At 39.2% G+C, this 15,587-nt stretch overlaps 1 protein-coding gene across 1 annotated transcript in view; it reads left to right on the top strand.

Annotated features, from left to right (window-relative positions):
- Positions 1–334: 334 nt before the first annotated feature.
- The window catches only part of CAPN7 (calpain 7), a gene marked incomplete at both ends in the record, with an annotated part of 16,430 nt that continues 1,177 nt past the window's right edge, over positions 335–15,587 (top strand). The window contains 11 exons of the mRNA XM_010078125.1: positions 335–420; positions 1,332–1,425; positions 3,508–3,654; positions 5,111–5,217; positions 6,162–6,282; positions 6,521–6,665; positions 8,248–8,347; positions 10,010–10,145; positions 10,605–10,680; positions 13,396–13,541; positions 14,104–14,166. Of these exons, the coding sequence (XP_010076427.1) occupies positions 335–420; positions 1,332–1,425; positions 3,508–3,654; positions 5,111–5,217; positions 6,162–6,282; positions 6,521–6,665; positions 8,248–8,347; positions 10,010–10,145; positions 10,605–10,680; positions 13,396–13,541; positions 14,104–14,166 (1,221 nt within the window). The remainder of the gene's footprint in view (positions 421–1,331; positions 1,426–3,507; positions 3,655–5,110; positions 5,218–6,161; positions 6,283–6,520; positions 6,666–8,247; positions 8,348–10,009; positions 10,146–10,604; positions 10,681–13,395; positions 13,542–14,103; positions 14,167–15,587) is intronic.

Raw genomic sequence — 15,587 nt, 5'->3', positions numbered from 1 at the left:
CTGTTCCATGATCCTCCCAGGCACGGAGGCGAGACCCACTGGCCTGTAGCCCTGTTCCATGATCCTCCCAGGCACGGAGGCGAGACCCACTGGCCTGTAGCCCCCCGGGTCCTCCCTGCTCCCCCTCTTGTATATGGGAGTGATGTGACCCTTCCTCCAGTCATCCGGGACCTCACCCGACAGCCACGACTTCTCAAACATGATGGAGAGCGGCTCGGCAACCACCAGCTCCTTCAGGACCCTGGGATGCACGTCCTTCTCTCCACACACCCTGTTTGTCTTTCAGTATCTAAGTTTTTCATAGAAGTCCTCACTAGTTTTCTTTTCTTTATAGACAATAGTATCAGATTGTTCCTTTGTGGCATCGCTAGCTATCAGTGCAGCATATGAAAGAAGATATAACAAAAAATTGATCACAAGGTAAGTAGCCGTTGCTTTATAAGATCTTTTCAGACTTCATACTGCCAAGCTTTTGCAATGTGTTCTGGTAGTTGGACACAGTAAAAACTTGCATTTGTTTCACCTTCATCTCCCTGGGACTCATGTGGCTTCAGCACTTTGAGAGGGAAGCCAGCTTCGTGTAGATACGTATACAGACACTGGAGTCTTACTTCAGATGTGCTTTGAGGAAATAGATAGTTTGGAAGGTTTTGTTTGGTTTGTAGTAGAAATTTGACTTATTATGCTTTATTGGCTTACCTTCCTGTTTTGCTGTGCCAACTGCTGTGCAACAGGTGGTCCATCTTGCATTGCATCGTAGAATTAATGTTAACAACTCTATCTCGGTTCCACTCGACTGGTGACCTGTGATTCAATTTCGCATGGGTTTGGCAGACACTGCTGGGAGCCCGTTGCCAGACCAGTGTGTGAATGTTGTTCCTGCATTTTTTTTGTTTTAACCTATACTCATTAGAACAGAGCTTCTATTCTTTTCAAGAGCAGCGAGTTCTGCACTCTTCTCCCCTTCTTCAAATGTTTGACTTGTCATGCAGGCAAATACTGTATTTATACTACAGATATGAAAATACCATTTGTTTAAAAGATAAAGTACTTTGCCTTGCTTCTGTTGGAGAAACAGTTAGGTTACTTATGTTCTTTTTGTTACTATGTTAAGCAGAGAACTGCAGCAAGAGCAAGGCCTGAAAAATTAAAAACTGTTTAAACATTATTGTCATTTTTACTAAATTCAAATTGCTCTTTCATTAAAAATTCCATATTTCAGTGTAAATTCCAGAAACAGACTATATTAATCCCACTTCTATTGTTATCAGTGTATGTACAGCCAAGTCATTTATGTCATAATTTCTTTTTCTTTTTTTTTTTCCTAACAGTATAATTTACCCTCAGAATAAGAAAGGAGAGCCAGAATATAATCCATGTGGCAAATACATGGTGAAGCTTCATATCAATGGTGTACCTAGAAAGGTAAATGGTTTTGGGGAAACTTAATACTGTTACTGTTTAAGTAATATATTTTAAAGGCTTGGTGTGCTTCACTGTGAAGGTATGCTTGCATAGCAAAGAGTTTAGATACGTTTTGTTGGGAAGTGGCTTTTAATTGTTAAACCTTTTGAGATTTATTTGGTTGTGAAGTGACAGAATATAGGTAGACATTAATGAAAATAGCCTTACTGACATGAAATTCATTTAAAAAAATCTTATCTTGCTTAGAAGAATTATGAAAGCTGTATGAGAACAAAATTATGCATCCCATATTTATGAATAGGGTGTGCAAGTAATGCACTTCTCCAACCTGAGTCCTTCCAACAGGCTGCAATTCTTTACAAACTGCTCCAGCGTGGGTCCCTTCCATGGGGTGCACTCCCTTGGGAACAGACTGCTCTGGTGCCGGCTTCCCACGGAGTCATGGCCTCCTTTGGGCTCATCCACCTGCTCCGGCGTGGGGTCCTCCATGGGCTGCAGGTGGATCTCTGCTCCACTGTTACCCTCCATGGGCTGCAGGGGCACAGCTGCCATCTCACCATGGGCGCAGGGGAATCTCTGCTCCGGTGCTGCTCCTCCTCCTCCTTTCTTCACTGACCTTAGTGTCTGTGTAGTTGTTTCTCTCACATCCTGGTCCTTTCCACTGCAGGTTCACAGTGTTTTTCTTTTTTCCCTCTTAAATATGTTATCACAGAGGCGCTACCACCACTGCTGGTTGGCTCAGTCTTGGCCAGAGGCAGGTCTGCCTTGGAGCTGGGAAGCTCCTAGCAGCTTCTCACAGGGACCACCCCTGTAGCACCTCCCCTCACTACCAAAACCCTGACACACAGGCCCACTACAGAAAGTTACAGAACTGAAATGTACAAAGCGGGACCTCCAGGAAGAGTGATCATAGAGGAATACCTTAAATGACCACAGATTTTTAATAAGGAGATACCTGAAGCTATAGGATAGAACTTTGTAAACTCACAACTTCATTTTCTTTTCAGAGCAATAAATAAGGGCATAAAGTGATATATTTCCTCACATAATACTTAACTGTAGCACTGATTATTGCAGATCATAGTGACCAGTGAGTCACTATGGGAGTTCAAAAGTTGAGTACTCATGTTCACAGGACGGTGGAGTAGTGGGTGAGTCCTCAAATTGCTAAGTTATAACCTCTGGGTCAGGAAGTTCTTGAGTTGCAAAATTCCCGAATCTGAATGTTTCAGAGAAGTATCATTTCAGTGCTTGCTGCTCTTAATACTCTTTCCAAAATATTTCCTGTTGGCTGCGTTTTCTTAGGATGAGTGGCCATTTGCTCTTCTATGAAAAAAATTATTCGTTCCTGCACGGATAGGATCTGACCTGAAAATGTGCTGTGGTGGTAGCCTGTACTGGTAACAGACTAATGCCGACGTGAAACTGAAACGTCTGTTCTGGGACACTGTTTCAGACCACAACAAGTAGTGCAGTAAAAATCTGTAATAATGCCGAATATATTCTACCTAATTTAAAGAAGAAATATTAATACTTTTACAACTGCTGCTTTGGGTTGTTTTTTCTTTCCAGAGAGGAGAAATTTGAATCTGAGAGCTAGAGACTGTGAAAGTGATATGACACATAGTTTGTTTCGTTATAGATAAATAGCTGTTTATTTTTCTTCTTGCTACCAAGCACAGTCCGTGCTGTTTCTTAATTAGGTGAGGAATATTGTTAGGCTTTTCTTCACTTTTTATGCTAGTAATTACACTGAACTTTTCTGTGGCTACCTTTTACAATAGATATTAGACACTTTACAAGAGCATACTGTCATCATCCCCCTTTTACGTAGGGGAAAGCAAGGTAGGTGATCACAGGTCACCCAGTAGACCAGTGCAGGTAAGAAGTGCCAACAGAATTTCTTGTTCGCTTGGGCAAACCACTACAGGATTGATAGAGGTGTCTAAAGGTAAGAAAGATGGTCAAGTCTGGTGGTGCCTGAAAAGCTGTATATCAATGAGAGTTTGGTTTTATTTTTGAAATACTTCCACCATACTTTATTAGCTTTATGATGATTTTTCCTTTCTTTATTTCACGTAGGTAATCATAGATGACCAGTTGCCAGTTGATCATAGTGGGGAACTTCTCTGCTCCTATTCTAACAATAAGAATGAATTATGGGTATCGCTAATAGAAAAGGCTTACATGAAGGTCATGGGAGGATATGATTTTCCTGGATCAAATTCTGTAAGTACTAGCCGAAACCAGGACAAGTCTAGATGAGAATGTTGGGTGAAGTAATATATATATTTTTTTTGCCCATATCAATACTCCTGATTTTGGTTTCTAACTGTTCAGTAAATAGGGCAGTTCTCCCTCATTAGGTAGGGGAGGCAGCTAGGAAAGGAACAGGCTAGTCATTTAGTACATGTATATAGAGAGAGCCAGTACTCTGATGTGTGAAAATCTATCAGATTGTTCCACTCATTTACATCGTTATGTAATGGGTTCCTATAATGTGGTTACTAAGGAAACAATCATCATACTTCTAAACTGACATGCAAATTATTCTTTCAAAGAGAGACAGTTTGCTGAAATGAGTAGCCCACATAATCTTCAATTGTTACTTAGGAAGCATTTTAATTTAAAATTTAATTTAATTATTTTAATTTAAAATGCTTTAAAATTTTAACAGTATGTTTTTTATGTCACAATGCTGTTCACATTATAGTTGCTGTCTTGATAATTGCATTCTTGGAGGGTATACTAGGTAATCATCTCCTTTTGAAAAATGATTATGGAGACAAATGTGGCTTTGTGTAAAGGTTAAATGTAACCTAAGTTTTTATGTATGTTTATGTCAGTGTTTATGTTTGTTTTGGATGACAGACGCTGGTGAGAATAGCTGTAGTTTATTATTAACTTGCTCTCTGGGAAAAACAAATTGACTTGTGACATTTAATCTCCACCTTTCCCTCCCTCTCTGCTTTTGGCTGTATTATAGCTTCCTTGTATAATCGGGGTTACTTACTGGCTGTGTTGCACTTGTAATTCCTTGAGTTTCCACCCACCGGTGCTGGTTATTGACGCTTCAAGCATTTATAGTCTCTGCTTTTGCTTTGAGGAGTACAAAGCAAAAGAAAAGGGAATAAGCAATATTTCAAGGAGATGAAGTGGGGAGATTAAAGCCTCTTTTTATGGAAATACATGTCAGTGTCAGCTTTACTAAAAAGAATAAAAACCCAAACTCCAAGCCTTAGAAGTAAAACTTAAATTATTTAAAATGCATCTATAATAGCAAGGTTCCAAATACTGCTTCTGAGACTGTGCTTTAAAAGTCTGTGAATCAATGAAATAAATAGGATGCATCCTAGAACTGAGCACGATTGGTCATTGTTATGTTTCCATTGCTCTGAAATTACAATTTTTTTCATCAGTTCATTTTCCAGGTTTTTGGTTGTTGTTTGTTTGTTTGTTAGAGGGAGAGGCTATTTGGAAATGTTCTCCCAAAGTAATCAAATCAAGTTTTGTTTTTTGGGGGTTTTTTAATGTAGTCTTAATATTGAGCCTTTTACATGTAGAGCTATATTGTAACTTGTGTATACTTGATTTATTTCAAGGCGCTTTTATAATTTGTGTACAGACATTGTATGCTTATAGATGGATTATCTATTCTGATTTATTTTGAATGCTTGCATTTCAGAATATTGATCTCCATGCACTGACTGGTTGGATACCTGAAAGAATTGCTATGCACTCTGACAATCAAGCTTTCAATAAAGATAGTACTTTCAGAATGCTTTATCAGAGGTAGAAGTTTGTTCTTTCCGAAGTAATGAAAATGCTTGCTGTGTAGTAGCTGTATTAGCACTGTAAAAGCAGTACAGTCACCACAGATCTTTTGATAGCATTTTGGTACCACTACGAATTGTGCTTTATAAAACCCTCATGTGCTTTCTGGAAGATGAAAAATTGAGGTATTGGTGGCTTTGACAGAACAGAAGGGTAAAACATTGTGGAATATTGTTTCAGGTGATTTTTTCTTCTTTATATTTAAAGAAGAAAAAATAGTAACCCATTTCTTGATGAAGAAAATAAAATATAGAGTAACACAAGAGCAGTTTGGAACCAATAGACAAGTTAAAAGTGTTTTAAAAAGTAGAAGGAAATGTGTTCTGTGTTCCCACACAGTTCCCCAGATCTTTGCTTGCTAAGGACAGCAGATCAATGCCAAATATAATGTAGTATTTCTAGTTGTATCACAGGATCTTGGTTATTATGCCCCATCAGTAAATCTCCTGGAGGAACAGCAAAAGTCTATCAGAACTTTTAATTCTTCGGGTTTTGGGAAGCTTCTTCAGAATCCTGGGCGTGTGACAGAGTAGTTAATTTGTTATGTGCCGTGATTGCCCAACTGTTGATGAAACCACATTTGTGTTCAGCTGAAGATCTGTGTAGAGTATCTTTAATAAGGGACACAGATTGAACTTCAGGTTGATAAAAGCTGATTTTTATTTTAAATGAAAAGAATAAATTTTCTTTTAAAGCCTATATCTAAATACAGACAACGGTTACACTTTCTCAAGCTTTTTCGGGAGTGATTTATGCTTACAAAAAAAAAGAGTATTCCAGTTTTTATGAAGTAGGGTCACACTAATGGACAATGCAAAAACATATTATTGCAGTGTCTGGCAAATGTTAGTTTGTAACATGTGAAATTTTTATTAAGCTACTTTGCGCCTCTTTTTGAACAGATTTCACAAGGGCGATGTCCTTATCACAGCAGCAACAGGGGTGATGTCTGAAGAGGAAGGAGAAAAATGGGGTTTAGTTCCAACCCATGCGTATGCAGTCTTGGATATAAGAGAATATAAGGTATAAAGTAAAACTGAAGATGTTTTCAGATGCCTGTTTGAAACCTGTCTGCAATGGGTAGCTACTGATTTTCTGCTCTAATGGCTTATGTAGTTTCTTTTGTCTTGAGCTCCATTGGGAAATTCCAGAAAGTTTAATGGTGCTATATTTTCTTGAGCTATGGTCCATATTCCATGTTAATATAAATATAAAAATTACCTTGACAAGATGAATCCAGCAATTTTGTTTATTTCTTTAGGGACTTCGATTTCTGCAGTTGAAAAATCCCTGGAGCCACTTACGTTGGAAGGGACGATACAGTGAAAATGACACAAGAAATTGGACCCCAGATTTACAAAAATACTTGAACTTTGATCCCAGAACAGCTCAGAAAATAGACAATGGTAATAAGGTTTAAAAAGTTACTGTCTTTTCAGATAACATAGATCTTTGTGGTGCATCCCTGCAGGAAGGTGGAAAGAAATGCTTAAGCACAAGGAGAGAGAGAATAAAACAAATAATAGAAAGTAAATAGCCCAAAATTTTAGGAGGTGGGTTTTTTTTGTGTATTTAAATTCATCATTTTGGGTTTGTCTGGAGTTTAAGTAACCTGGACTGTTTAATATATATCAAATTCATTGACAATAAATTATCTCTTTGCTTAAGTGCTGCTATTAGTATCTGGGCATGGGGGAGTTCAGTGGAAAGTTAACATTCTGACAATAAGCTGTGTGATGCTGCTTTTTAATATGTGCTTTTTACTACTGTCCAGAGAAACCACTCGGACAACCCATCATTGTCCTGTCCCATCTTCCTTAGCATCTGGAAAGTCAGTGGGTGTTTGCTGGTGGAGGGGCAGGCTGCTGACAGTTTAGAAATTCTGCAGAAGCTGCATTCTACATTCAGAAAGAGACGCCTGCTCTTTTTATAGTGTCCTAATTGTTTGTTTATCTCTGGGAGGGAGCCCTTTTGTTCACTCCTGCTTTATTTTGACAACAGTATGCATCCAAAACTGTTAAATTATAGCATTTAATGATGAGCCTCATGCAAATATATAAGAAAAATGTATTTAAATATAAGAATAGCAGCCCTGGCTTTGTGACAGTTATAAGGGTATAGCTCATTATTTATTTACTGATTCATTCAGTAAGGAATTTATATCTGTAATATCTAGTGCTTAAAATTTATATAAAATTCCATTGAGAATTTTAAGGGAGTAGTTTTTAGACTAGATTTACTTTCTGGCCCTGTTGTCTAAACGTGTAGTTATTCTGACTGTGTTTTTTCTGAGTGCTGCAAGATCTGCAACTACCTGTGTCAGAGACTTGAAATATAAGGCTGTTACCCTTTTGATAGTTCATCAGGAATCTGTCAGCTTGCAGGCATTATTGTTGGCTAGAGTTGCAATTAAGGGAGCTATGGAGAATTAGAATAAATGCATGAGAATTTTGTAAAGATGAAGCAGATTCAGGGTGCTAAAGCAAGTTACACAGATGTTGAATGAAGTACCTTAGAAATACATGCGAATTACTCCCATGGTGATTCAATACTTGATTGTGCTGAATGACTGCTGAAGTAGGTTGTTGAACTGGGGCAACCTGTTTGACTATGTAAATTTTTATTTATTTACTTATTTCCAGAAACCTAGGAAAGGGGAAGGCAGGTCAATAATTAATGATGTCTCTTTCAATACAACAGAATCTCTCATGCTTTCAGCTTAGTGTTTGAGGATAGAAAGCATCTTGACAGCTTCAGAAAGTCCCTGATGATAAGCACAGACTAACTTGATTTTTTTGGTTTAACTTGTTTGTTTTGGGGGGTTCAGTTTCAATTTAGAAATCTGGCCAGTGCAGGCGTTACTACTAAGTTTTATGGAAATGTTGGTTTATCAAATGTTGGTATATCATTTGCCTGGAAAGAGACTTTTGAAAAACACGTAAAATGAAAGTATCTGGTAAGGGAACAATAACAGCATTTCCTTTTCAGGCATTTTCTGGATTGCCTGGGAGGACCTGTGCCAGTACTATGATGTTATTTATTTGAGTTGGAACCCAAGCCTCTTTAAAGAATCCACGTGTATTCACAGGTTGGTTCAAGAGAAACTTTTGTGTCGATATCTGACTCAGTGTTCTGATGTGGTGTTTGCTTCCTTACATTCTTCCTAGTTACGGATGAAGAGGCTGGACTCCAGCCATGCCCCCTCTTGAGCCTGACTTTACACTTTTAAATTCTGAGCTCAGGCTTTGTGTTTTGACTACTTGTGTAACATCCGTTGAAACTCCAGTGACCTTGCTGTGGACCTAAGGTTGTGTAACCAAATTCTGACCTCAGTCCCACATCTATCAGAATCCAAATCAGATTTTTGTTCAGTCTGACTTTAAGCAGTGACCAGACAGTGCTTGAGTGACCTAGCTTTTATTTGCAATTCATTTTCTGGGGCAGTGGCAAGTAATTTGTGCAGTGTGTGTTGGCTTTATAGTGTGTGTTCACTGATGTCACTAATTTAATTTTTTCACCAGTCATATTTATCGTAAGTAATCTTCCTTGCCTGTTGATTTTTTTTTTTTTTTTTTTCTGAATGTGATACCTGTCTCCTACCTAGTTTCCATCACATTCAGTCTTTGGTCACCCAGTTTGAGGATAAGCGTCTCTCTCAGTTTCTGAAAGCACAGGTTTCTCTATTTTTCCACTCCCCTATACTGCACTTTGCTACTGCTTCCACACTGTTTCTGCGTGTGCTAGCTCTGCACAAGCTCCTTCATCCATAGTGCAACTGCTGAGTTTATCTGTCAAGTCTTCTTCCATCTTTGTGCTCAAATTAGTTCTAAAATACACTGTGGTGGTGTCGCAACATGAAGTAACGTGTATGCTAATCTCAAAGCTCATCTACTAGTCTGTCTTTCCATATATTATTAGTGGTTGTCATACTTCTGTTTAGGGAAATGCGTAGCACAGTGGGAATTGCCATAAAAAGTGGAGTCATGGTGGTGATAATGTGAAGCTTAGTTGATAGTTAAGCCTTCCACACATGCTGTTCCATTTTAAAAGTGTGGGAGGGTCAATGGGACTTACAAATAGCTTTATCCATGGCTGTTCCCAGTGTGTCATGCTGTATATTCAGTCATCAGCACTTTTTGTTTTTTCCTACCTTATTGTCTAGACAGTTTATGAGGCAGCAGGCAGTTTGTAACAGGGTACCTCAAAGATTTTTTTTAATTTATTTTAAATGCCTCATGCAAGCACACTTCCAAACATAAAACAGATCAAATCTTAAAATAAAAATTATCTGAATAAAAAACTGGAGGAAAAAACTTGGCAAGCTTTTGGAGCTAACCATAGCTTACCTATGGAGTCTTGCAGTTACAAAACCACAGGTGTTTTTCCCTGAGTAATAAATGGGATGTGTGTAATCATCACAATAACTGGCTAGCCTGGGCTCCCTGAATGGCTCAGCTTTTTCTGGGGTTTGTGTGGTTGCAGTCACCATACCAAACAGCCAATCCATTTGTATTTAGCATTTTTTATTATCACACTTGCAGTAAAGTCATTTCTAAAACAAAATTGTAAGATAATGCTTTTGACACTAATGTATTATGTAACCACTGCCATGGGTTCCAGTTGAAAAGTAGCCTTCAGTCACTTTGTTACTGATCATAGATAGCTCTGTATAGATGTAGGATTTGGAGTTAGGTTTCAAAGCACAAATTAGTATTTTACTCATCTAATAATGTGTCTGTATTATGTTTAGTACCTGGGATGCAAAGCAAGGCCCTGTGAAGGATGCCTACAGCCTGGCTAATAACCCTCAGTACAAGCTGGAGGTCCAGTGTCCGCAGGGTGGTGCTGCCGTCTGGATTCTTCTTAGCAGGCACATCACAGATAAGGTGCCATGTCCTTTTTCTTACATTTTCTGTGAGTTCTATAACATCTTCTGGAAACCTTTTTGTTTAGCTTTCTTTGTTGTTGTTATATTACTGCTTATATTTTCATGTCCAAGTATCTACACCTACGAATATGTACAGATTTTAAATTCAGCAGGTACACATACTTGATCACAAGATTTTTGAAATAGAACCAGAGTAAAAATTTGAGTTAGGTGATTATACTCTCCACCATAAAGGTAATGAACTAACTCTGAACTGTTGCAAGTGAAATTTATGGCAGTTTATTTATTATTTCAGGTATTTTTTAAAAGAATTGGATCAGGTATCGTAGTAAATACAAATATCAGATCATACCATATGGTGATTGAAAGGGATGATAGAATGTGTACTTGATTCTGCTTACGCATTAGTTACGTTCCACAGAAGTGTACAACTCTACTTGATTTGTGTTTTTTGTAGGATGACTTTGCACACAATCAGGAATTCATTACAATGGTTGTATACAAGACTGATGGCAAAAAAGTTTACTATCCAGGTTAGTGTACCTTAATTGTCAAGAAGATTATGTTAGAAATAAATGAATCATAGAAAGCTTATACCCGTTACCCGTTGTCCTCTCACTCCACTCCCTGATACAGAGTGCCTCCCCATCTCTCCTGTAGCCCCCTTCAGGTACTGGAAGGCTGCTCTAAGGTCTCCCCGGAGCCTTCTCTTCTCCAGGCTGAACAACCCCAACTCTCTCAGCCTGTCCTCACTGGGGAGGTGCTCCAGCCCTCTGACCATCTTCATGGCTCTCCTCTGGACTCTCTCCAACAGGACCAGGTCTTTTTTATGTTGGGGGCCCCACATCTGAACACAGCACTCCAGGTGGGGTCTCACGAGAGCAGAGCAGAGGGGGAGAATCACCTCCTTCAACCTGCTTCTGATGCTTCTTTTGATGCAGCCCAGGATACAGTTGGCTTTCTGGGCTGCAGGTGTTCATTGCTTGCTCATGTTCAGCTTCTCATTCAACCAATACTCCCAAGTCCTTCTCCTCAGGGCTGCTCTCTATCCATTCTCCGCCCAGCCTGTATTTGTGCTTGGAATTGCCTTGACCCATGTGCAGCACCTTGCACTTGGCCTTGTTAAATTCTATGAGGTTGGCATGGGCCCACCTCCCCAGCCTGTCCAGGTCCCTCTGGATGGCATCCCTTCCCTCCAGCGTGTCCCCACACCACACAGCTTGGTGTCATCAGCAAACTTGCTGAGGGTGCACTCCATCCCACTGTCCATGTCACTAAAAACACTAGTCCCAGTACCGACCCCTGCGGAACACCACTTGTCACTGGTCTCCACTTGGACATTGAGCCATTGACCACAACTCTTTGAGTGCGACCATCCAGCCAATGAAGAATTGCAAAGGATTTTGTGAAGAGGAAAGGCACTTTTTGCTTTAAACCTAGATGCCTCACTCTAAGATGTCAGTCCTCTGAAACAGTTGTTTAGCTCTGTTTGACCACATTCAGTGGTCTACACTGAAGGAATAAACCGAGCTGTATATGTTGGAAGCACGCTAAGAGGTCTACGTAGTCCTGCTGACACTTATTTTGACACAGTGTTTTCTTTATTGTTGCGCTTATTTTGCAGTGGCATTACTTACTGCTTAGAGGGAACAGGTGGTGTGCTTCTGTTCATCTGATAGCATAATTATTTCCCACGTTTGTGCAATTACTTAAAGGTTTACAGCTTCCACTAAATGACGAGAATCCATGTTAATTGTTCTGTGAAGTTGGTGTAGTAAAGTACCTGAGAAATCTCATGAGATACAGCTGAACACTTCAACATATTTCGAAGTATCAGGGATGGAATGTTTAGGAGAAATAGTTAGATGTTAAAATTTTCTCAGAGTATTACTCTTGGTCATTATAGGTCACGTTCCACTCACCTTGAGACGGGGCTTTTACAGATAGGGAACCTCTGTAGAACCAAGGTTGCCTTCAGGTAGCTGCTCATGCAACAGGTGATAGCACCAGTTAATAGAGAGAAGCTTTTAAAGCTCTTTTCAACAAAGACTGGAATTTGTGAGGCTTTTTCTACTGGAGTGGCTGGTAAGGGTTGCATTGTTCACCTCTGGTCTTGTTCAGTGAACTCTGCTGACTAATTCTCCTAGGATCCGAGCTGTCTTTCTGCAGAAAGCATTTGTTGAGACCTGACCAAATCATCAGCTGGTTTTGCAAGAACTGATCCTGTTAAAGCATCTGCTTCTCCTTACAGTCCAATACATGATTCTGGTGTTTCTTGTACTTGTAGCAGTACAGCAAGAACTGGTTGAGTCATATCTTTTGTCTCGCTACCCAAACTCTTTTATAAACTTTAATCTCACAAGCTCAAACTGGTTTAAAACTTTCTCCATGGAAATAGATTGGTCAAGCTGCAGTATTATTTTTACCATCTGTTAAAATAAAACCAGTACAAAGCAGCTTAATCCTTGAGGCCAGGATTTCTCATTCCTAAGCTTCTCATTGTTTTATATTAATGCTTTCCCCTCTCCCATGTTGCTTTATGAAAGAAAATCAAAGGACCTGATCCTGGGCTTATTGAAGTAATTGGCTAGACTTGTTCCTGCATTGCTGAAATTAAAAGAAGTTTGGAAAGAACAAATTAGAGGCCAAATAACAAATTACACGGTCTAATTGTAAAAGCAAATATTTGGGATGTTTATAGTAAGTCCCACATGTGCATTGGTACTACATCTGTGTAATGACCACAAGGATTTGGAGAGAGAGAGAAGGAGTGTGTGTCAGTTAGTTAAAGAAATTAACATATTTTAAAGTCATGTTTACACAGTGGCCAAAGATTTTGGCAGCTCGCATTCTGGAACTGCCCAGCCAATGGAGAAGGAACAGACTTTTAAGGGATTTTTAAAGAGTGCTCAAACATTCCTTACCTTTTTCTTTAAATATCAATATAATCACAGTAGGTCTCCTGTGAATAGTGACATTGGTGGGAGATGGATAAGCAGTACTTGCAGAATTTGTGTCCTGCCATGCATGATGTACCTCTCCTGAAAATAACAGTTGCTCTTCAGATTACCTGTCCTTTTTATGATTAAATCTTGAGGCTCTGATCTTTTGAGAGCACTCAAGTTTGCCTACAGTCTAACCTTAGGTTAACTTGCCTGGCAAAATTCACTGATATAAAATGGCTAAGAAGTTTACCAAGCTGAGGGATTTTTTTCATCTGGGAAAGTGTTCATCCTTTTCTTTTTCAGCTGATCCTCCTCCGTATATTGATGGTATTCGGATCAACAGTCCTCATTATCTAACCAAGATAAAGCTGACCTCTCCAGGGCCCCATACGTTTACCTTAGTGGTGTCCCAGTATGAGAAACAGAACACTATCCATTACACCATCAGGGTATGTAGCCTTGATTTCATAATGAGTGTAAGCAATTAAACTATAAAGTGTCCTTTATTGCAAGTTTTATCAACCAGTGTACTTTTGGTTTGATATTGTTATTTGGAGGAGGGATGCTCTGAATGATGGAGCAGAACCACTGGATGAAGTGCTTGATAATATTCTTTTCATTGTAATTAAGACAACATGGTGTGTGGTTTTATTAATGAAATTTCATTAATTAATTCAGCTGAAAAATACTTTTATTTCCTAGAATAAGAAATTAATATCTGTGTACAGGCAGAGATCAGTGCTAGATGTCTGGTTTTGTCACTGAAAAAAGTAAAATGCAGTTTGTTTCAATTTCATTTTTTTTAAAATAAAAACTAAGTAGAACTAAGTCTCATTAGTCCCAGCACTAGTCTGGATTTTGAGTTTCAGATGGGGTTGTCTGAGGAGTAATACAGGTAGTTAACAAGCATCTAAAAAATTATGTGTAGGCAGTTCTGCTTTTTTTAACAGCATGATTTCATATGAAAAGTGCAAGATGAATGTGTGACCAGCTTCTTCTTTTACAACACAGGTGTATTCCTTGTGCAAGTTCACCTTTTCCAAGATTCCTACACCTTACACCATTTCCAAACGGGTAAAGAAATATTTTCTTTTAAGGGTCAGCGGGTTTGGCTTTTCTGTATTTTGAGATGTACAAGGTTTTTAAATGTATTTTTATACTAGTGCTCAAAAGTGCCAGCTCATGCCATCTTCTAACAAATGAAACATCTTAACTAAACCTCAATCTAAGCATCATTAGCACAAGACCAGTCCTGTACTCAAAAAAAGCAAGTCCGTGGGCTGGCTCACGCTGTTCACACCACTCCGTAGGGATGGTGGCTTAGCTTTCACTGGCATTTGATATGTAAACTCCATCTTCAGAGTGTGTTGTTCCAGCTGTACCATTGCAGATCCACTGGATAGGCTTTGTAGAACAGACTGCCCTGTAGAATAACAACCTGTACCCTCACGTGTAATTACTCTGCAGAGATCAGATTGTCCTAGTACTACTGCAGAGTAAAAACCCTGCAAAAATAGTGCTTATTTTACTTTGAGAGAATTGCGTGATTTTCTTGGAAAAACTCTTGGTATGATGGGACAAAATCAGCAATGGTAAACCAAAGGCACCAGTAGCAAGTGTGTGACAAATGGACTTAGGATGACAATATCACAATATATTGTTCCTAAATTTTGTGAAGACATCTCAAAAGTCTGTAACCAGTGGGATAAGCACTCTCATTGCTGACTAGGATCAAGGCAAGATACCTATGGTACCTTTCATATAGAAATGCCCCCTGAGAGTACAGCAGCAGGGGTTTAAGAGCGAAAGACTTGACTGAAATTAGGTCAGGAGCCTGGGCAGTTTTGGGGACAGCTGCTGTATTTCAGCTGTCAACAAGAGCTGCAGTTTTACCTTCAGCTGAAGTATAAATATAGCCAAGAGCTCACAGGATAAAGCAACTTGCAAGTATTGTCATGTATTAGCAATTTTATCTTCAAGAAAGAACAAGCCAGCAGCTGGTCAACTTTAATCTCTCTACCTACCACGCACACCCTGGGGAATCCTACTATAGGCAGAAGTCTTCTGTCCAAACAGTAGCTTCTTCAGGAACAGAGAAACATTGGCTAATTGGAGCCACAGCGGAACAGTCCGTTTTTTTTAGGACACTTAAGATGTCAAAAACTCACGGAAGGTGACTAACCTCTTTGAGGCAGGACATCTGTTTTATGTTGTCGTATGTTTCGAAATAAAATCAAGTATGTGGAAACCTCCTGTTAATTATTTGAAGATTCAAATAAAAGGCATGTTCTAGCTATCCAAGGCCAGCTCTGTGTTTGTGATTAAATACAAAAAGTTCGTTGCCTGTGCTTAATGCTTATTTGGTGCTTGCTGAGCAGTCATCACACTTAAAAACAAGCAGATAACTAATTCACAGTTTAGCAGTAAAAGCAAGTTCTGTTAGATGTCTTATACTGAAGTTGAGCCATCACCTCCCGGAGCTCGCCAAGCCCTAG

The sequence above is a fragment of the Pterocles gutturalis genome, unplaced genomic scaffold (genome assembly GCF_000699245.1).
Source record: "Pterocles gutturalis isolate BGI_N339 unplaced genomic scaffold, ASM69924v1 scaffold30673, whole genome shotgun sequence".
NCBI lineage: Eukaryota > Metazoa > Chordata > Aves > Pterocliformes > Pteroclidae > Pterocles > Pterocles gutturalis.
This window is presented reverse-complemented; position numbering and strand designations above follow the sequence as displayed.